Source organism: Anguilla anguilla, chromosome 12 (assembly GCF_013347855.1).
Source record: "Anguilla anguilla isolate fAngAng1 chromosome 12, fAngAng1.pri, whole genome shotgun sequence".
Taxonomy (NCBI): domain Eukaryota; kingdom Metazoa; phylum Chordata; class Actinopteri; order Anguilliformes; family Anguillidae; genus Anguilla; species Anguilla anguilla.
Window position 1 is genome coordinate 1,038,938 of NC_049212.1, and position 20,978 is coordinate 1,059,915.

At 39.9% G+C, this 20,978-nt stretch overlaps 1 protein-coding gene across 3 annotated transcripts; it reads left to right on the forward strand.

Moving 5' to 3' along the window:
* Positions 1-3,142: 3,142 nt before the first annotated feature.
* Positions 3,143-20,484, forward strand: LOC118210037 (NACHT, LRR and PYD domains-containing protein 12-like). 3 transcript variants are annotated; one of them, XM_035385862.1, is made up of 9 exons: positions 3,143-3,247; positions 7,523-7,666; positions 8,177-8,287; positions 9,700-9,810; positions 10,822-10,932; positions 11,581-11,650; positions 14,366-14,705; positions 15,450-17,280; positions 19,587-20,484. In XM_035385862.1, the coding sequence occupies exons 2-9, from the start codon at positions 7,608-7,610 to the stop codon at positions 19,849-19,851; spliced, it is 2,898 nt and encodes a 965-aa protein (XP_035241753.1). In that variant the 5' UTR covers positions 3,143-3,247; positions 7,523-7,607; the 3' UTR covers positions 19,852-20,484. The 3 variants fall into 3 exon arrangements, with proteins under 3 accessions (XP_035241753.1, XP_035241755.1, XP_035241754.1); XM_035385863.1 differs by lacking the exon at positions 7,523-7,666 and having other exon boundaries at positions 3,161-3,247; XM_035385864.1 differs by lacking the exons at positions 9,700-9,810; positions 10,822-10,932 and having other exon boundaries at positions 3,144-3,247; positions 19,587-20,483.
* The last annotated feature ends 494 nt before the right edge of the window (positions 20,485-20,978 follow it).

Below are 20,978 nucleotides of genomic sequence, written 5' to 3' on the forward strand. Positions count from 1 at the left end.
GTTTGTGTACATGTGTGTTTCTGTTTGTGTGTTTATGTGTGTAAGAGAGAAGTCTCACTCTCTCTTACACACACACACACACACACAGCAGTGTGTACCTATGGAAAGTGTTCTGTGTCGATACACACTCACATTTCCTGGGTCCTGGTTTGGTCCTGTTCTCTCCTCCATGGTCCACATTGTAGGAACAGCACAACAGAATTTTGAATTTTAACAATCCTTTATTTCCACTCTCAACACACCAATAGCATCACATAAATTAAAACAAAGACACAATAAAACACAAAACCACGATCGTATGAAAAATACACAAATCTGTCACAAAGGAAACTTATTCCATTCCCTCACCCTATTCCATGTGCAAAAATAGCTCCCACCCCTCCACTGAACATTAAACACCCTTATAACACACACACTCTGAAACACACTCAGGTTCTCCATTGCTTTGTAATACTGAAACTCCACCATCACTGTGTACCTGACCAAACCCCTAACTACAACAACCACATCTTATTTACTGCAGTGATCCCGTGCAGCACCTTCCACTGGAGATCCCCAACCCTCTTGGGTAATGCTGGTTTGAGCAGTGCCCTCCATGCCCCCCCAACTCCTTTTGTGAGTGTGTGTGTGTGTGTGTGAGGTGCAGCGTGAAAACTCTCTGTACTTACAGAAGTGAGTGTGTCCAATTTAGCAGCAGACAGCGCGCTCACTCCTGAGTCTCCTAGGTTATTGTATCTCAGGTCCAGCTCTCTCAGGTGTGTGTGTGTGTGTGTGTGTGTGACAGGTGCAGTGTGGAAACTCTCTGTACTTACAGCAGTGTGAGTGTGTCCAGTTTAGCAGCAGACAGAGCTCTCACTCCTGAATCTCCTGGGTGATTGTATCTCAGGTCCAGCTCTCTCAGGTGTGTGTGTGTGTGTGTGTGTGAGAGGTGCAGTGTGGAAACTCTCTGTACTTGCAGCAGTGTGAGTGTGTCCAGTTTAGCAGCAGACAGCGCTCTCACTCCTGAGTATCCTGGGTGATTGTATCTCAGGTCCAGCTCTCTCAGGTGTGAGGGGTTTGAACACAGAGCTGAAGCCAGAGAATCACAGCCTCTCAGTGTGACTCTACAGCCTGACAGCCTGCAGAGAGAAGGACACACACACCTTACACACATTAATATAAACTAACAGGGCTATGTGTGTCAAACACATAGCAGTGTGTTACACTGGAGGCGGGACCAGAATAACGATGATTAACAGCAGGGACAGCGAATGGAATGATGAATGACCCTCCTGAACGACGTGGAACGTAACAACGTGATACAAAATTATAACAAAATATAATACAAAAAAGTCACATGCCAGCAAAAAATGGCACTCAATTGAGTTTATTGCAAAAAGTGCCCACTTGTTCACAGGTCATACATAAACCAAAAAAATAAAATTTCCCACTATTCATGGAAAGGTGCAAGGAATGTCAGCTTTGGTTTTGTATACAATGTCCATCAGTCAGACACCTGCCTTCCAGAAACTAAAGTCCAGGTGGGGGTATTGCACCAAGCAGGATTACTCAGTTAGCCAGGTAACTTCTAAAATAGCATGCAACAACTTCTCTGAACATTTGTTAATACATAGCAATAATCAATACTTATGACTAATTGACACCTAATATATTCAAGTTTAGTTTTACAAATTCAGATTCAAAACATTAAAAACTATAACCAAATATTTTTCACAGGTGAGCTGACAATCCATCTTCCTGGAATACCTGAGACCTAAACCTGTCCTAAACAAAACAATCCCATGGTCCTGTATCGACCGCCCCATATAAATGAATGGAACTTGACATAAATTTGCTAGCATACTGTATAAGTGTCCTGTCTTGTGTATTTGAGGTTAATATGAGAAATTGTGGTCGCTAACAGCATGTCCAGGAATCCCTACATATTCACAGTTGTAACCCAAGTTGCAGGACGCAAAATAGCCATTAGGAAAGCAGTTTGAAATTAGGAAGCAACGTCTGCGCCATTGGGTTTAGTGGGTCGCGATGAGATAATTCCGAGGGTGTTGCTTGTCTTAAAATTGATATAAAAAATAAGGCTGTATTAATATAACTAAATGTATATGTATGAAGTTGCTTTTTCACATTTAGACAGTTTATTATGTGTATTTTTACAGGACTTCCATTTTAATTGGTAACGATGTCCAGTTCTCTCTAATAAATTACGAAGTATGTCTTTCTCAGTTCAGATGAGGTGAAAGAAAGAAAAAAGCAGTTGAAGAATTTTCAACAGTTTGGCATACTCCCTACATCAGTGAAATGTTGCTGTATACTGAGTCTACTGTTATGTACGCTTAGGGTAAAACATCACCACAGGTGTACGGGTTGATTACACAGGAATTTACAATCAGATGCACTTTTAAAGTGAGATAGTTGATAAGCACTTAACTCACTGAGGCAAATCCAAAAAGTAAATCAATATATTTAAAATATAAATGGATTTCACTTACATTGCAATGAAGGCATATATAAAGTAATATATATCTATATATCTTAATAATGTTTGTAATATTCCTTATATAAGGCTTCCATTCAGTGAAGATGTTTTTTTTTTTCATATAGCCTCATATTTAATGATCTTATGAATGTGGTTTCTGAATTTATTTTTATATGGTCATCATTTTTATGGTCAAGGCATTAGAGCACAGTCCATTTCTGTTGGAAATATTTTCAGTGTATACCCATACCGCACAGTCACCTGATCCTCTGCTTCACAGATGGGGCCTACCTGGCAGTGGGATCCCACGACAACTTTGTTTACATCTATGTTTGAATTCATGTTATTATTTTGAAAATAATAAATCGGTTTGCGGCTGCAGATTTTTAAAAATGGTGGTTGAAATAAAATGCTGCGAGTACTTGACTAATCAGAATTGTTCAGTGCTTGCGCCCCACCCCAAACATTCCTGTACTTTTCGTAAGTAGTTTGGGGTAAAATAAAGTCCCCGGAACTTAATTTAGACCCTGGTTCCTGCGGTTGAGTTCCTCAAAAGGTTCCTAGTTCCTGGGGAAAGTTCCTGCGGTGGAAATGCGGCTTATGTATATATGTCTATGATCTGGGTCCTGTGAGGCAGACTAGTAAAGAAGTAAAAAAAAAAATTTTTAAGTCAAAAGAGAAAGTGAAACTGTTTCAAACTCAAACGTCATTTAGAAGACGGAGGACAAAGAGGATGCAGCAAAAATGAATTAAATTGGATAAAAGAACTGAGTAAGTAGTCTGTTGTGGATTGGGATGGGGGGAATAGAAGCTAGATGAGAAGGGGTGTTTGGAGAAATAGGAATCTGTAGCTATGATCGCAATAAGGCTTAATTTAGTGAAATAAAACAGGCAATAAAATGGCGCCCGAGGAGTAGACCAGGAGTTGCCTCATATGCTTTTTTCAAATTCCCCATTTGGGACCAAAAACAAAAAATACCCTTTCAAATACATTTTTGAAAGTTTAACGATTATTTTAGCATTTATTTGGTATTTTACCTATTTGAATATGACGGATGTCACAAGCCTGTCGTCGGCTACATTATGACACCTGCTACTGTAAAAATGTTCGGTCTGTTTTTGTTACAGTAGCAGGTGTCATAATGTAGCCGACGACAGACCGGTTAGTTGTCAAAATGTTATTTTTGCTCTGTATTCACACAGTTTGGATTAAGACAAATTAAGTTGATGTCTGCCATGTTAAAGTCGGTGGTAATTCACGTATGGGGCTTTCATCGTTGGTCTTCTATTATTTGAAACGAGACATTAGCTTCCGTATACAAGAGCATGCTAAAAAGATGCTTAAAGGTATTAATTTGCATATTTGCTATCCAACTCTGACTAGTTTCAATTCACAAAGACCTAGTGGCCATGTCCTTACCAATTAATTCTGTTCTTTTGAATTCGTAAAGTTTCAATGATAATAAATTCAGCAACTACTTCAATAATAGCAAGAACTGAAAAGAACTGCGGTTATAGTTGCATTAAGACGCCGTTTCTTGTATGAACCACAAATGGCAGCATGTAGCTGTGCATGTAGGTCTACTTAAAATGACGAAAGCGTCTGATTTTAAAGCCACAGCGTCAGCCCGAATTTACGTTTTGCCTGAGTTGGATTGAAGTTGAAATTGAAATACAACTTAAATTGTACTGCAGCGATTTCGAATCGAATTACAACTACCTAGAAATGGAGAATACATGATAAAATGACTTTAATGAGATAAAATTGGGCTTACTTAAGAAGAAATAATGATTTATGATACATTTATGAATTATTGATTTGGGTCGTTTTTGGATGTTTTGCAAGAAGATTTCTCACGAGCATGTTCGTGTTTGTTAAATGTATGTGAGGGGGATTGTTTATGGGTAAATGTGCGGTCGAAACACTGACTGGAAGCATGGGTAGTTAACGTTGCCAAATGTTTTAGAATTTTACATGAAACGCAATAACAGGGCTATCAGTCGGCTATAAATTGTTGCTAGCATATGGTATACGCCAACAAGCAAAATACATGCATCTCAGATACTGACTTAATAGGTGTTAATAGGCACCCTTAAAGATTGCTAAAAATAAAATCTAACAGAGTGAACTTTACACCAGCATGTAGATATGGGATGAAGCTGATCAACACCAGCATGTATAAAAGACATTATGCTGATCTCAGGCCAAAGGAACTGTCATGCTCTTCCTTTGCATGCTGCTTCACTGGAGTTTAAAACTGAGGCAACCTGTTTATGAAATCCATTTTTCATCAAAAGCAACAAACTCACAAATGAAGAGAAAATGGTTGTTGACCTTCAAAAATAAGGAAATGGGTCGAAAACTAAACAAAGAAATATACGACTTACTACTGTGAAACCAAATATTAATAAATTTAAAACCACTGGAGTTAAACCTGTCCAGTAGAGGGCGCTAGGGTATCTTAGCCCCATGCTCAGATGGTTCAGGGAGCAAAGAACAATCCAGTGGCCACAGTTGGAGAATTACAGAACTTGGCTGCATCGGGGCGTCACCTAGTTTCTATTAATTGCTACATTTAGATGCTCCAAAATTAGATGCTACCTCCATGCCAAAAGGCTATTTGGAATGGTTTCAGGAAAAATGGTTTTACTGGGAGTAATCGACAGTTTCGAGAATGTAAATTGTCTCATATACTGTGCTCCAGAGTGATGACATTAGAGCTCTTTGGCCAAGCATAGCTGTTATTTCATTTGTGGCCTTTCTGTTAGCTTGAACTAGTCTGCCCATTCTCCTTTGATCTCTCATTAACAAGGTGTTTTTTGTTCATCACAGCATTCTCTGTAAACTCTAGAGACTGTGCTGCATGAAAATCCCAGGAGGGCAGCTGTTTCTGTGATGCTGAAACCACTACGTCTGGCACCATCCATCTGGCACAGACAGTCATGCCACAGTCAAAGTCGCTTAGAACACACATCTTGTCCATTACAATATTTGCTCAAACAAAAAACTGAACATCTTCACTATGTCTGCATACTTTATATATTGAGTTGCAGTCACATGATTTGCTGTTTGGTGGAGTAGGGTATTTGCATTAACAAGCAGGTATACCTAATAAAGTGGCCGGTATATCATACAAAGGATATGGGTTTGGTGTTGATTTAGGGAGGTGTGTACAGAAACAAGTCACATACCTACTGTTAAATATGGTGGGGGACCTTTAATGTTATGGGGCTGTTCTGCTCCCACTGGTTCTGGGGCCCTTGTTAAGGACAGTAGCATCATGAACTCTACCCAGGTACCAGGACATTTTAGCCAAAAAAACTGGTTGCCTCTGCCAGCAGACTGAAAGTTGCTAGTGGATCTTCCAGCAAATAGTGACCTCGTTCACACATTAATATTCACAAATAACTAATTAATTAACCACTTAAGCCCCATTAATTAACCACCCCTCCCTAGCCTATAGTTTAGCTCAATGTACCTAGCTAGGATAATACGATTACGTTAGTTTATTTGGCAGGATTGTTGTTGTTGTTGTTGTTGTTGTTGTTTTTGTCTGATTAGGCAAATGTGATTCCAGTGCTAGTTTGTACTTGATAGGATTGTTGTTTGCTCAATAGGTTACTCTACAGGGTTGGAGTCCTGATCGATATGGTCACTTCTGGCACTACGATCCTTACTTCACTCTAGTGTGTTTCTTTTGCACCTCTACATCGTGAACCAATGCACTTGTACGTCGCTCTGGATAACAGCGTCTGCTAAATGCCCGTAATGTAATGTAATGTAAAGCCCCTTTTTGCAATGGCTACAGTCTCCAGACTTGAACTATATTGGAAACCTGCAGTTTTAATTGAACAGGACAGTTCTGAAGCAAAGACCCAGAGGTATTAAAGAATTGGATGGAGGAAAGGTCTGAGATCTTTCCCAATGTGTTCTCCAGTCTTTTTAGACATTATATACAAAGACTCAGTGTCGTTATCCTTGCAAGGGGAGGGTGAACAAACTACTGATAAGAAAAGATAAGATAAGATGACACTTTATTCGGGTGTTACAGCAGCAGACAGTGAGTACAAAAGAAGCAGAAAAAGCCAAGTATACATACTTTACATAGTATACATACACTCACCGGCCATTAGGTACACCCTGCTAGTACCAGGTTGGTCTTCTGCTGCTGTAGCCCATCTGCTTCAAGGTTCAACATGTTGTGCGTTCAGAGATGCTCTTCAGCATACCTCGGTTGTAACGAGTGGTTATTTGAGTTACTGTTGCCTTTCATTCAGCTCGAACCAGTCTGGCTATTCTCCTCTGACCTCTGCCATCAACAAGGCATTTTTGCCCAGAGAACTGCTGCTCACTGGATATTTTCTCTTTTTCCTTTCTCTGTAAATCCTACAGAGATTGTTGTGCGTGAAAATCCCAGTAGATCAGCAGTTTCTGAAATACTCAAACCAGCCCGTCTGGCACCAACAACCATGCCACATTCAAAGTCACTTAAATCACCTTTCTTCCCCATTCTGATGCTTGGTTTGAATTTCAGCAGATCGTCTTGACCATGTCTACATGCCTAAATGCATTGAGTTGCTGCCACGTGATTGGCTGATTAGATATTTGCGTGAACGAGCAGTTGAACAGGTGTACCTAATAAAGTGGTGAGTGTCGTATACAGAGTATACATAATATAGTAATAATAATAAAACAAGTGAAACATGTAAAGGAAAATAAATAACTATTTCAATGAACCCAGGGGTGTCAATAATTGTGACACTTATTTTCTGGAAATAAATGTATGATCTGAAATATTTTGGTTGATTCCATTGAATCGTTAATAAAAAATATTTAGGAAGTTGGAAAATCAATATATAGTTTACCACTGACATTCCTGCAATACAATTGTTCATCATTATCAATGGTGCAAAAACATTTGAGGTGGCTGTTTAGAACATGTTTAGGGCCCATTTCAGTTCTGGATTGCTTACTGTCAACACCGCGGCGTGTTGTATATGCGTGTCTCTGTGTGTTCAGTGTGTTCTCATTTTGTGTGTTTGCAGCTTGGCTGGTTTGGGATTGAACCCACATGGTCTAAACTGGTCAGATGTGTTCCAGTCTCCTGAGATAGGGGGCGATGTTTATAAAATGAGTCTTTCAGAGGAGCCAGACACCAAAGGAGGAACCCTCAGCACTGAGAGGAAGAGGTATAAATGCATAAATCAGATATTTAATGTGCTGTGAGTTAGAGCTGCAGTAAGAGGATGAGTTTAACTGGAAGCTCTGTCTCCATGTGCTGTGAGTTAGAGCTGCAGTAAGAGGATGAGTTTAACTGGAAGCTCTGTCTCCATGTGCTCTGAATTAGAGCTGCAGATAGAGGATTGTCTTTTACATTTATAACTTATTGCACCTATGCCAAATATTACTCTTGACCATCCACAGTGGAATATCACACAAACACAATAAATCAGCTTCTATTTAAACGTTTTTAAAATGCTTTCTGATTTTATTTCTGGTGTGTTTGGGAGTAAGGGCTCGATTTTAATCTGCACTTTGAGGATGAGTTTAACTGGAAGCTCTGTCTCCATGTGCTGTGAGTTAGAGCTGCAGTAAGAGGATGAGTTTAACTGGAAGCTCTGTCTCCATGTCCTGTGAGTTAGAGCTGCAGTAAGAGGATGAGTTTAACTGGATGTTGTCTCTCCATGTTTTGTTCACAGGGTCCAGGTAGAAAGAGCAGGGTCACCTGTACCCAGCTGTCTGTCTATGAAGAGTGATCGTTCAATGGATCATCCATTCAAATTCAGAGGAGAGGTCACAGGTGATCAAAGGTAATTAAAGAGGTTCAAATTGACAATACTGTTTAATTATACTTCAGTGTTACTGGCACCTTTCTGTTGTTGGTGGCTGTATTAAGACTTTCAGATCTAGGTGGGGGTTATTATTGCACATATAGCTGTAGGCTTGTGATTTATATCACATTCAGGTGGAGGTGTATTTTGTCATTCATTTGTGATGTGAGTTAGAGCTGCAGTAAGAGGATGAGTTTAACTGGAAGCTCTGTCTCCATGTGCTGTGAGTTAGAGCTGCAGTAAGAGGATGAGTTTAACTGGAAGCTCTGTCTCCATGTGCTGTGAGTTAGAGCTGCAGTAAAAGGATGAGTTTAACTGGAAGCTCTGTCTCCATGTGCTGTGAGTTAGAGCTGCAGTAAGAGGATGAGTTTAACTGGAAGCTCTGTCTCCATGTGCTGTGAGTTAGAGCTGCAGTAAGAGGATGAGTTTAACTGGAAGCTCTGTCTCCATGTGCTGTGAGTTAGAGCTGCAGTAAGTGGATGAGTTTAACTGGAAGCTCTGTCTCCATGTGCTGTGAGTTAGAGCTGCAGTAAGAGGATGAGTTTAACTGGAAGCTCTGTCTCCATGTGCTGTGAGTTAGAGCTGCAGTAAGTGGATGAGTTTAACTGGAAGCTCTGTCTCCATGTGCTGTGAGTTAGAGCTGCAGTAAGAGGATGAGTTTAACTGGAAGCTCTGTCTCCATGTGCTGTGAGTTAGAGCTGCAGGAAGAGGATGAGTTTAACTGGAAGCTCTGTCTCCATGTGCTGTGAGTTAGAGCTGCAGTAAGAGGATGAGTTTAACTGGAAGCTCTGTCTCCATGTGCTGAGAGTTAGAGCTGCAGTAAGTGGATGAGTTTAACTGGAAGCTCTGTCTCCTTGTGCTGTGAGTTGGAGCTGCAGTAAGAGGATGAGTTTAACTGGAAGCTCTGTCTCCATGTGCTGTGAGTTAGAGCTGCAGTAAGAGGATGAGTTTAACTGGAAGCTCTGTCTCCATGTGCTGTGAGTTAGAGCTGCAGTAAGAGGATGAGTTTAACTGGAAGCTCTGTCTCCATGTGCTGTGAGTTAGAGCTGCAGTAAGAGGATGAGTTTAACTGGAAGCTCTGTCTCCATGTGCTGTGAGTTAGAGCTGCAGTAAGTGGGTGAGTTTAACTGGAAGCTCTGTCTCCATGTGCTGTGAGTTAGAGCTGCAGTAAGAGGATGAGTTTAACTGGAAGCTCTGTCTCCATGTGCTGTGAGTTAGAGCTGCAGTAAGTGGATGAGTTTAACTGGAAGCTCTGTCTCCTTGTGCTGTGAGTTGGAGCTGCAGTAAGAGGATGAGTTTAACTGGAAGCTCTGTCTCCATGTGCTGTGAGTTAGAGCTGCAGTAAGAGGATGAGTTTAACTGGATGTTGTGTCTCCATGTTTTGTTCACAGGGTCCAGGTAGAAAGAGCAGGGTCACCTGTACCCAGCTGTCTGTCTATGAAGAGTGATCGTTCAATGGATCATCCATTCAAATTCAGAGGAGAGGTCACAGGTGATCAAAGGTAATTAAAGAGGTTCAAATTGACAATACTGTTTAATTATACTTCAGTGTTACTGGCACCTTTCTGTTGTTGGTGGCTGTATTAAGACTTTCAGATCTAGGTGGGGGTTATTATTGCACATATAGCTGTAGGCTTGTGATTTATATCACATTCAGGTGGAGGTGTATTTTGTCATTCATTTGTGATGTGAGTTAGAGCTGCAGTAAGAGGATGAGTTTAACTGGAAGCTCTGTCTCCATGTGCTGTGAGTTAGAGCTGCAGTAAGAGGATGAGTTTAACTGGAAGCTCTGTCTCCATGTGCTGTGAGTTAGAGCTGCAGTAAGAGGATGAGTTTAACTAGAAGCTCTGTCTCCATGTGCTGTGAGTTAGAGCTGCAGTAAGAGGATGAGTTTAACTGGAAGCTCTGTCTCCATGTGCTCTGAATTAGAGCTGCAGATAGAGGATTGTCTTTTACATTTATAACTTATTGCACCTATGCCAAATATTACTCTTGACCATCCACAGTGGAATATCACACAAACACAATAAATCAGCTTCTATTTAAACGTTTTTAAAATGCTTTCTGATTTTATTTCTGGTGTGTTTGGGAGTAAGGGCTCGATTTTAATCTGCACTTTGAGGATGAGTTTAACTGGAAGCTCTGTCTCCATGTGCTGTGAGTTGGAGCTGCAGTAAGAGGGTGAGTTTAACTGGAAGCTCTGTCTCCATGTGCTGTGAGTTGGAGCTGCAGTAAGAGGGTGAGTTTAACTGGAAGCTCTGTCTCCATGTGCTGTGAGTTAGAGCTGCAGTAAGTGGATGAGTTTAACTGGAAGCTCTGTCTCCATGTGCTGTGAGTTAGAGCTGCAGTAAGTGGATGAGTTTAACTGGAAGCTCTGTCTCCTTGTGCTGTGAGTTGGAGCTGCAGTAAGAGGATGAGTTTAACTGGAAGCTCTGTCTCCATGTGCTGTGAGTTAGAGCTGCAGTAAGAGGATGAGTTTAACTGGATGTTGTGTCTCCATGTTTTGTTCACAGGGTCCAGGTAGAAAGAGCAGGGTCACCTGTACCCAGCTGTCTGTCTATGAAGAGTGATCGTTCAATGGATCATCCATTCAAATTCAGAGGAGAGGTCACAGGTGATCAAAGGTAATTAAAGAGGTTCAAATTGACAATACTGTTTAATTATACTTCAGTGTTACTGGCACCTTTCTGTTGTTGGTGGCTGTATTAAGACTTTCAGATCTAGGTGGGGGTTATTATTGCACATATAGCTGTAGGCTTGTGATTTATATCACATTCAGGTGGAGGTGTATTTTGTCATTCATTTGTGATGTGAGTTAGAGCTGCAGTAAGAGGATGAGTTTAACTGGAAGCTCTGTCTCCATGTGCTGTGAGTTAGAGCTGCAGTAAAAGGATGAGTTTAACTGGAAGCTCTGTCTCCATGTGCTGTGAGTTAGAGCTGCAGTAAGAGGATGAGTTTAACTGGAAGCTCTGTCTCCATGTGCTGTGAGTTAGAGCTGCAGTAAGAGGATGAGTTTAACTGGAAGCTCTGTCTCCATGTGCTGTGAGTTAGAGCTGCAGTAAGAGGATGAGTTTAACTGGAAGCTCTGTCTTCGTGTGATGTGAGTTAGAGCTGCAGTAAGAGGATGAGTTTAACTGGAAGCTCTGTCTCTATGTGCTGTGAGTTAGAGCTGCAGTAAGAAGATGAGTTTAACTGGAAGCTCTGTCTCTATGTGCTGTGACTTAGAGCTGCAGTATGAGGGTGAATTTAACTGGATGCTGTTTTGTTCGCAGGATATTGCAGTCTCTCCAGCCCTGCTCTTTAGAAGAGACGAGTTCAGAGAAATTATCTTTTACAAGACAGGTGAGTTCTGTTTTTTTCAATTGTTTTTAATGAATTTGTGTTTAAGTTTCATTTGAATATATAATGCATGTATCATATACCATATATAGAATACATAGTTGTGGCCAAACGTTTACATACACCTAAGCTAAGGACATTCAAACTCTATTATTTGCTACAGCACACATTTCATGTTACCATACATTCCCTGTGTTAAGTCAATTAGGGTATCTACTTCATTTCCATAAGAGATTTTATAAATCTGTCTCAGCTATTTTTTTTAAGTCAGCTTTTATGTACTATATCAGATTTTCAGCTATGCACTTAAATAGATTGTCAAAAGCAAAAAGTGAAAAAAATAAATAAATAAATTAAAAAAACTACTTTTTACATTATGATCAAAAAAAAAGAGATTGCAATTAGACATTCCAGTGCCAAGTAAATGACCTAAATGAAAACTACAGCTGCCCTCTCTAAGATCAACCCATCATGACTTTTTCCCCTGTTTGGAAGCCTCATATATGTTACAGTAATCATACAGTGTTGAGTTCTTCAAGCTCATTTACATACTGTAGCTTTCGAACGTAGCTTACGCCGTCCTTCTAGCTGAAACTACAGCTTAGCTATTCTATTGCATACTGACTTACTTTCACTTTGCGTTTTCACGTAGCGCATGAGTGGAAGCTTAGTGCACACTTTAGTAGAGCTTTGATTATTGGCAAATGCTTTGCATAAAAGATACTGAAGTACTATAAAGGGCACTATATTATTATAAATAGTTAATGATTCGATTTTATATATTTGTCATTTTCCTCCTTGTGATGCCAAAAATGCCAAACACGGAACTGTGTAAAGTGTGGGTATATTTTATTTGTAGTTCTGTAAATACAGAAATATGAATGACATTCCTGGCAAGATTATACAGGTGCAAAAACAATAGTTCAATGTTTTATTTTCAGTTATCCAGCAAGGCAGTGTAATGACCAAGAGGTTTTCATGAGTCAGAGGGGGGCTCGAAGCTGCCTGCACACTTCCAAAAGTGCTGCAGGCAGCCACGCTACCCAGTGAGCTACTAGCGAAGGATATATACGCAGAATTTTGTGTTTTTAAACACAAAATTTTTTTTAAAGTAAAGTGCACTTCTATACATGTCATTTTGCGTGTGCATCCAATGAGTCGTTAGCAAAGCTTTCAATGTTAAAATTGAAAATGCAGAAAGCGGAACTCTCTAAAGTTTGTGTGCATTGTATTATTTTAGTGTTTATTAATTTAGCATCTGGAGGTGGAACAGGGCTGGGAAAAAAGATTTACACAATATTCCAATCTGGAGAGGTTTTCAAGATATCTGGGCCCACCTTTGGGAAAACGCATGTCAAATTTTACCGCTTTGTTAAATCCACTTTTTATTGGTGTTGTATACATCCTAGGGTACGATTGTAAAAAGAAATCTGGTTTCATCCAGTATCTGAGATATATATAATCAGTACAGAATGAAGAAAATACAAAACATTTTTTGATTTCTTCTTTGTTTTTCAGGATGAATATGTCCTGTATGTTTACAGAGCAAGACTCCCGTGTGATCAGGGGTTATTTTGGTAGAAATGTTCTCTTTATTTCAAGCTTTGAACCATGTCTGGACTGCATATAGTTTCATCTTTGGAGATAATAGTACTGCATGGAGATAATGAGGTTTCTTTAAGACAGGGGAGGTTCCTACAAAAAGCCCTGGATTTTAAGTGGGGTTTAAGGGGTTAACTCTTCTAAAGACACAACTTAACATCAAATCCAGTTCTGGAGTGCTGCCTGATCCTCCCTGCCTCACAGAAAGTCCAGATTCCTTTAGCAGGTTCCACAAATGACAGCAGAGGAAGACTCCCAACTGAGACTTTTAAACTGGAAGCATTCAATTCAGCTAGCATTTACTAGCTGAATTGAATGCTTCCAGTTTAAAAGTAGTATCTCTAGTAACTCTATTTGTCTCTTTTCTGGCTGTCAAAAACACTCAACACAAAACAAGGGTCCTGTTGCGTTTATTTGAGCAACTGTACTACAACACACGCTGTAAAAAAAGTTTGGTTCTCCCAACTAAAACGTTTAAAGTAACTGTATACAATAGCACTTTTCAGTTCGCTGTACCTTCAAGGTTCTGTGCACTACAAACTCTATGATCCAGCGACAATTATTTAATGTTGGCTGAGCAACGATAAATAAGTTGTATTAACTTTGATTTGACAATATTGACTTACATTAATATTGAGATATTCAGCCAACAAATATTTTCACTCTATTTTTTCTCTAAATCTCTAAATATAATAATAAAAATGAATGAAATAATATTACTACATTTTATATTCAAATACAATAACAAAATTACCAAATTCGTGTAACTAAATATTGTACACTGGGCCAACCTAAATAATAAAGGTAAAATAAAGGTTAAGGGAAAAAACAAACAAGACAAAATTCTATCCATCCATCTGGTAACATTTTTGTAACATTTATTTAATTATTATTTGATAATAATATGATTAATGGTCCTATTATGATGAATTGACATACTCACCAACCCACCTCTTCATGAGATTATTTCACACTGATACAGCACATCTCTTCATGTGTTTATTTCACACTGATACAGCACACCTCTTCATGTGTTTATTTCACACTGATACAGCACACCTCTTCATGTGTTTATTTCACACTGATACAGCACTCTTCTTCATGTGTTTATTTCAGTCTCTCCTGCGCACTTTAATGAAGCTGAAGAAGGATGATAAGTTGAAACAGTTTCAGAACCATTTGAGTCAGGATTGTCCAGAATGCTTAAAGAGTCTGCCTGAAGATCCTTCTGTACTGGTTAAGTTTATGAAGATGAAGGAATTGTTCAAAAGTCATCGAATTGAAGGTTACCCAGAATGCATTGAGAGCAAGCAGAAGGATCCTGAGGCCCGGTACATAGTTGAGAAGTTGCTGGAGACCTGTGGCAGTGAGAGGTCTCTGAAGATCACACTCCACATCCTGAGGAACATGAAGCAGAAGGATCTCACTGACTCACTGGAGAGAGATGAGCAGCGCAGTAAGAGTTTTCTCTCATTGCGAATGTGTGTCCATTCAAATGCTGGAATTAGCTATAGCATCCACACTTCCATAATAGTGTTTTACATTGACAACATTACATATAGAAAGTGTCACAACCAATGCGCATACAAAGGCATTTCAATGAAATTATAGCATGAAGCAGTGATTATGGGAGTAAGTAAATGTACATGAGATTAAATGTCCTTGAGGGTGATTCAAAGCAGGAATATTGTGCTCAAAAGCCAGTGACTAAACCACTGTCCCATTAGACAGACTGCCCCAAGGTTGTATCCAGGGCTAAAGAGCACTCAGGATAACAATATTATATTTTTAAATTACCATGTAACTAAAACCAGAGACATGAAGTATAGAAGCACATTTGAACAACCCATTTTCAGTGTTTTAATGTTTTTTCCCTTCATCCGTAGTGTACAAATGCAAAAGTGTGTGCTTCCTTGCTGATATGTTGCATTTATGATGGATTATATTTCAGAGTAATGTAATACTGTGTGGAAGTGTGTAACACACTGTGAGAGAGGTGTGTAACATACTGTCTGAGGTATGTACAACACTTTGTGAGAGGCATAACATACTGTTAGACTTATGTAACTGTGATATGTGTAAAATGCTGTTAAGAATGAGCCTATTAGTATTTTTATTGGTAGTTTTTAGAAAATCTGTTATTGAATGGGAAATGTTTATCACATTTTAAACATAATTGTTTCTCATATTGTCTCTTCAGATGAATCCATAAAAATAGCCCAGAAGGCACTTAAAGCTTGTCTAAAGAGGAAGTTTGAATGCATATTTGAAGGTTTAGCAAAGCAGAGCAACCCAACCCTCCTCAATGAGATCTATACAGAGCTCTACATCACAGAGGGGGGAAGTGGGGGGGTCAATAATGAACACGAGGTCAGACAGATTGAGACAGCATCCAAGAGACAAAACACACAGGAGACTGCAATCCTCTGCAATGACATCTTTAAGCCTTTACCTGGACAAAAGAAACCCATCAGAACTGTGCTTACAAAGGGCATCGCTGGCATTGGGAAAACTGTCTCTGTGCAGAAGTTCATTCTGGACTGGGCAGAAGGAAAAGCCAATCAGGACGTTGATTTCATCTTCACTCTTCCTTTCCGAGATCTGAATTTGAAGAAGGAAAGAGCATTCAGTCTGATGCAACTTCTGCAGCACTACTTTTCACAACTGAAAGAGAGCCAAAGTGTTGAAGGTGATGAGGTCAAAGTGGTGTTTATCTTTGATGGTCTGGATGAGTTTCGACTTCCTCTAGATTTCCAAGGTAATGAGATCTGCTGTGATATAACAGAATCATCATCAGTGGATGTGCTGCTGACCAACCTCATTAAGGGGAATTTGCTTCCCTCTGCTCTCCTCTGGATCACCTCCCGACCAGCAGCAGCCAATCAGATCCCTCCTGAGTGTGTCCACCGAGTGACAGAGGTACGCGGGTTCAATGACCCACAGAAGGAGGGGTACTTCAGGAAGAGAATCAGAGATCAGAACCAGGCCAGCAGAATTATCTCACACATAAAGTCATCCAGGAGTCTCTACATCATGTGTCACATACCTGTCTTCTGCTGGATTTCTGCTACTGTTCTGGGGACAATGTTGGGTGAAACAGAGAGTGGAGATCTGCCCAAAACTCTGACTGAAATGTACACACACTTCCTGCTCATTCAGACTGATGTGAAGAATCAGAAGTATCATGGCACTGATGAGACAGACTCAAAGAAGATGTCAGCATCAGATACAGAAATCATCCTGAAACTTGGGCAGCTGGCTTTTCTACAGCTGGAAAAGGGCAATCTGATATTCTATGAAGAGGACCTGAGAGAGAGTGGCATTGATGTCAGTGAAGCTTCAGTGTACTCTGGGGTGTGCACAGAGATCTTTAAAGAGGAGTGTGGGTTGTATCAGGAGAAGGTCTACTGCTTTGTGCATCTGAGCATTCAGGAGTATCTGACTGCCTTGTTTGTGTTTCATTCATGTGTAAATGGGAACAGAAATGTACTCAGAGCAGAAGAATCAAAATCTCACAGTGGCAGAGTGCAGCTGTCTGAGTTACACAGGACTGCAGTGGATCAGGCCTCAAAGAGTAAGAATGGACACCTGGACCTTTTCCTCAGATTCCTTCTTGGCCTCTCTCTGGAGTCCATTCAGAAGCTCTTAGGGGGACTACTGACACAGACAGGACGCAGATCACCTGTACCAGACCTACAGACACAGACAGAAAGCAGATCACAGAGCATTGAGGAAACAGTCCAGTACATTAAAGAGAGGATCAGAGAGGAATCTTCAGCAGAGAGGACCATCAATCTGTTCCACTGTCTCAGTGAACTGAATGACAACTCCCTAGTGGAGGAAATCCAGAATTCCCTGAGATCAGGAAAACTTTCTGATAAAAAGCTGGAACCAGACCAGTGTTCAGCTCTGGCCTTTGTGTTACTGATGTCAGAGGAGATCCTGGATGAGTTTGACTCGAAGGACTACAACACATCAGCAGCAGGTCATCAGAGACTGGTACCAGTAGTCAGGAACTGCAGGAAGGCCACGTGAGTATTATGTAGATGATTGACAGCGTATTTTCACACTTAATATTTCTAGTGAGAGTAAAGTACAATAAAATTGTCTGGGAAGTGAAATTTGGTATAAATGATAACTTCTGGATCATTTTAACAGTTAGTGCCCTCATTTAAACCCTTTGCGCGCATGCCAAATCTGCCCAATCGTTGACCATTCACGGGGTACCTTATTTAAAGCTTTATAACTCCAGACGTGAGCATCACAGAGACTTGAATAATGGCTTAAATGAAGAAAGACATTTGTACCATTTACAATACTAACTAAGATTTGTTCATATTCATAATGTAGGAAGAAATAACGTGCCACAAATGCAAGTGTCTAGGCAAAATAATCAAAATTGTATTTCATTGCAAAAAAGAGCAAATTCAGAGAGAACCCATATATAAAACAGGTTACGCTATACGTGAGCCTGGATCAAAAACTCCTTGACCACAAGTTCATAAAATCTAAGGGTGGATATGTAGAACTACTATGGATTTATGAAGCAAAAACTAAGTAGTGTACCCAGTGTCTCCAAAACTATCCAAAATGTCTAAATTATGCATTGCTGTAAATCATGTATTTCACTACAAATCAATTGTTTTATCTGACGAAACTCACTGTTATCATTTTCAAGTGGGAATTACAAGATTTCCATCGGTACAGAGGCCTAAAATATCTAGTGTCCTGAAACATATCCAAAATTTCTCCAAAAATTTATTAAATGCTTTTTTTCTGTTATAAACATATAAACGTGCCCCTTTTGAAGGTTTAAGATGAATCATTCATATTAGATTAAAAATAAGGCAAAAACATTATCACACAATGTGGAACAGTACCTAAATGTGTAATCATTAATTCTTGTATGTTTTCCTGTACTCTACGGTATGTAATGTTTCCTTGTATGGGAATTGAACGACATTAAAACAAATTCAACTGTCCACCACTATGTTCCAGTTCAGGTCACATCCGATGCATTAAACACAATGACTACTTAGCAACCAATGAACGCTTACATTACAGTTACATTACACTCAAATTCAAAATATTAGCACAGCTATTTTGGATGGTGCCCAGGCATCACAAATAAGTGTATATTTCACAAACGAATTGTGCAAGACAATATATGACCACTCAGTCTTGAAAGGGACATATCTACGCGTAAAACCAATGGTAAGGTTGTATATTTATTCCATATTAATGCCCAGATATTGACAGTAGAATGACATGGTATCATTTTTTAAAATTCCTCTTCTTTATTTAAGTGTTAAGTGAGCAGTATTTTTCACAGCTGTACTGGCATAACTTCGACAATTGTTGGCTTTATCTTGTTGCAATGACAGAATACAAATTTTTAGCGGTAAAAGAATGTTTTTATGTATGCCCAGATGCGCAAGTTCTGTGTTGAATAATGTGTTTCCATTTGAACCAGTCCAGACCAGGTCTTAACTCATAGCAAATTTCGCTATTTTGGTGGCGTTAGGAATGCGGCACACATGTGAATGCATGACACAGATGTGAGAAATATTTAATTTCAGTTTGACTGTTTCAAATGCAAGCTGTGCTCATTTACGCAGTCCAATGGCAGCTATTTTTGCAGTGCATCTGTATGGAGCTAACAGCGTCATTTAGAACTGATCATGTGACTAAACTGACACAGTAGCCTCAGTGAAGTGGATTATTTCTAATCCTGAATGAATTACATTCTGTCATCAAACTGAAGATGAATTATTTGTGAAATTTGTAATTATAACAACTGCGCTTCCTATGAGAGCAGGGAGGCTTCAGTGAAAAGCCTGGGAACAGTCAAAAAAAAAGTGTTCATCCTTTACTACTTTCTCCATACATTAAGCCAGCACACCACCAACTTGCGTTTTATTGGTCAATGATTGAGTGAACGTTTGGAATGTTAAAAATGCATTTTAGATGCCTGGAAGGGTTGGGTGGTACACTACAATACAGCTCTCAGAAAGTCAGTGCATTCTTTGTGGTGTGCTGTGTTATACACTAAATAGTCATACACCTTGGACACAGACCCCACAGAGTAGACATTACAGGATTTTCATAGGGAGAGAGAAAGAGATTACAGCACACAGAGTGCACGAGAGAGAAGGGACTTGTTGGCTGTGGAGCCATTTCTCTCGTGAGCATACATTCATCTTATCAAGTGCATGTCTGAAATAAATGAAACTTAGGTGAACTGGCGAAATGTTTTCTTTATTTTAAATTGTGGTATTAAACAAAAATTGACAGTAAAGAAACAATATTCATAATATAGTATATTAACTCTCTGCAGAGTGAACAACTGTAACATCACAGAGGAGTCCTGCGATATTGTGGCCTCAGCTCTCCAGTCATCGAACTCACCCCTGAGAGATCTGGACCTCAGCGACAATAACCTGGGAGATTCAGGAGTGAAGCTGCTCTGTGCTGGACTGATGAGTCCAAACTGTAAACTAGAGAGACTGGACCTCAGCTGCAATAACCTGGGAGATTCAGGAGTGAAGCTGCTCTGTGCTGGACTGATGAGTCCAAACTGTAAACTACAGAAACTGGGGTGAGTAGTGTGTACTGTGTTACCTTAACTGTTGTGGCTGTGTAAGGGTTTGAATTTTGTCACAGGGAAGAAAACAAATTTCCTGATTTCATTCATTTTCAAAACCTGTAACCTGAATGTTTGTGTGAATACAATTTAGCATATATGCGTATTGACTGGGGTGTGCTCATATGAAATTATCGCTAGACACTGCACCCTGGAGAGAGAGACACTCTACTGCTGCCATCTAAGTGTTCTCTGACACTTAAACCTCAGTCAGCGTACAAGTGAGCAATTCATGACCTCTGTATTATTTTATCCATCTGGACACCGACTCTAGCAGCTATCCCAGATGAGCTGCACATCCTGCTAGTGAAATTAACAAATATGCCCAGTGAGTAACACAGTAAGGGTGTTGCCCCAAAACTTTATTAACGAGGCCAATGCAGTGATTGGTTCTTACAGAGATGCACACTTCAGTCAGCGTATAAGTGAGCCATGTAGTTTGGTGCAGTGTTAGAGAAAACAGTTTATGACAAAATATGAAAGTTGCCAATAACCAGGAATAGACAGCTTTAACAATGTTAAGAGGCAATCATTTGGATCGATTTTCCACAAAGATTATACAGTTGCAAAAGCAATAGTTTAAATGTTTAATTGGGATGGCAGGTACGGTATGCCATCCCGCCAAGTTACGCCTTGGCGGGGCGGCATGCCCCATACCTATACAGCCCAGAGAGTTTGGCACTTTTCAGGGTTCCCTTCAAAAATATCCACAATGACCACAGACTCTCAGCCCCTAAAAACATTCATTTCTGTACCTTCTGACCTCATTTCAACAGACAGAATTCACAAACAATGTCACACGTCCACACAATAAAGCCCCAAGCTTAGGGGATTTAGTGTTTTTTCCTTCTTCTTCCTGCCTAATTACATCATGATAAATGCTCCAGGCCCACAAAGAATACATTTCCCCATTGGAAATTTAGGTATACCAGCCAATTGAAAGATCAGATACACACACAAATATACAAGTACACGTTTAAAAGTACAAAACTTTTCAGCCATAACGTCTGCAATCTTTTAGCTAACTGTCACGGTTTCTGTGCAGGTAGATCTTTTTCTGTGCCTGCACCGGCTCAGTGGTTAGCA

Excerpts from the sequence above, each read along its gene's own strand:
- LOC118210037 (XM_035385862.1), top strand. The coding sequence starts at position 7,608 with ATGAGTCTTTCAGAGGAGCCAGACACCAAAGGAGGAACCCTCAGCACT. Across the intron at positions 7,667-8,176 it reads CTCAGCACTGAGAGGAAGAG|GGTCCAGGTAGAAAGAGCAG; the intron begins GTATAAATGCAT and ends TTTTGTTCACAG. Across the intron at positions 9,811-10,821 it reads GAGGTCACAGGTGATCAAAG|GGTCCAGGTAGAAAGAGCAG; the intron begins GTAATTAAAGAG and ends TTTTGTTCACAG.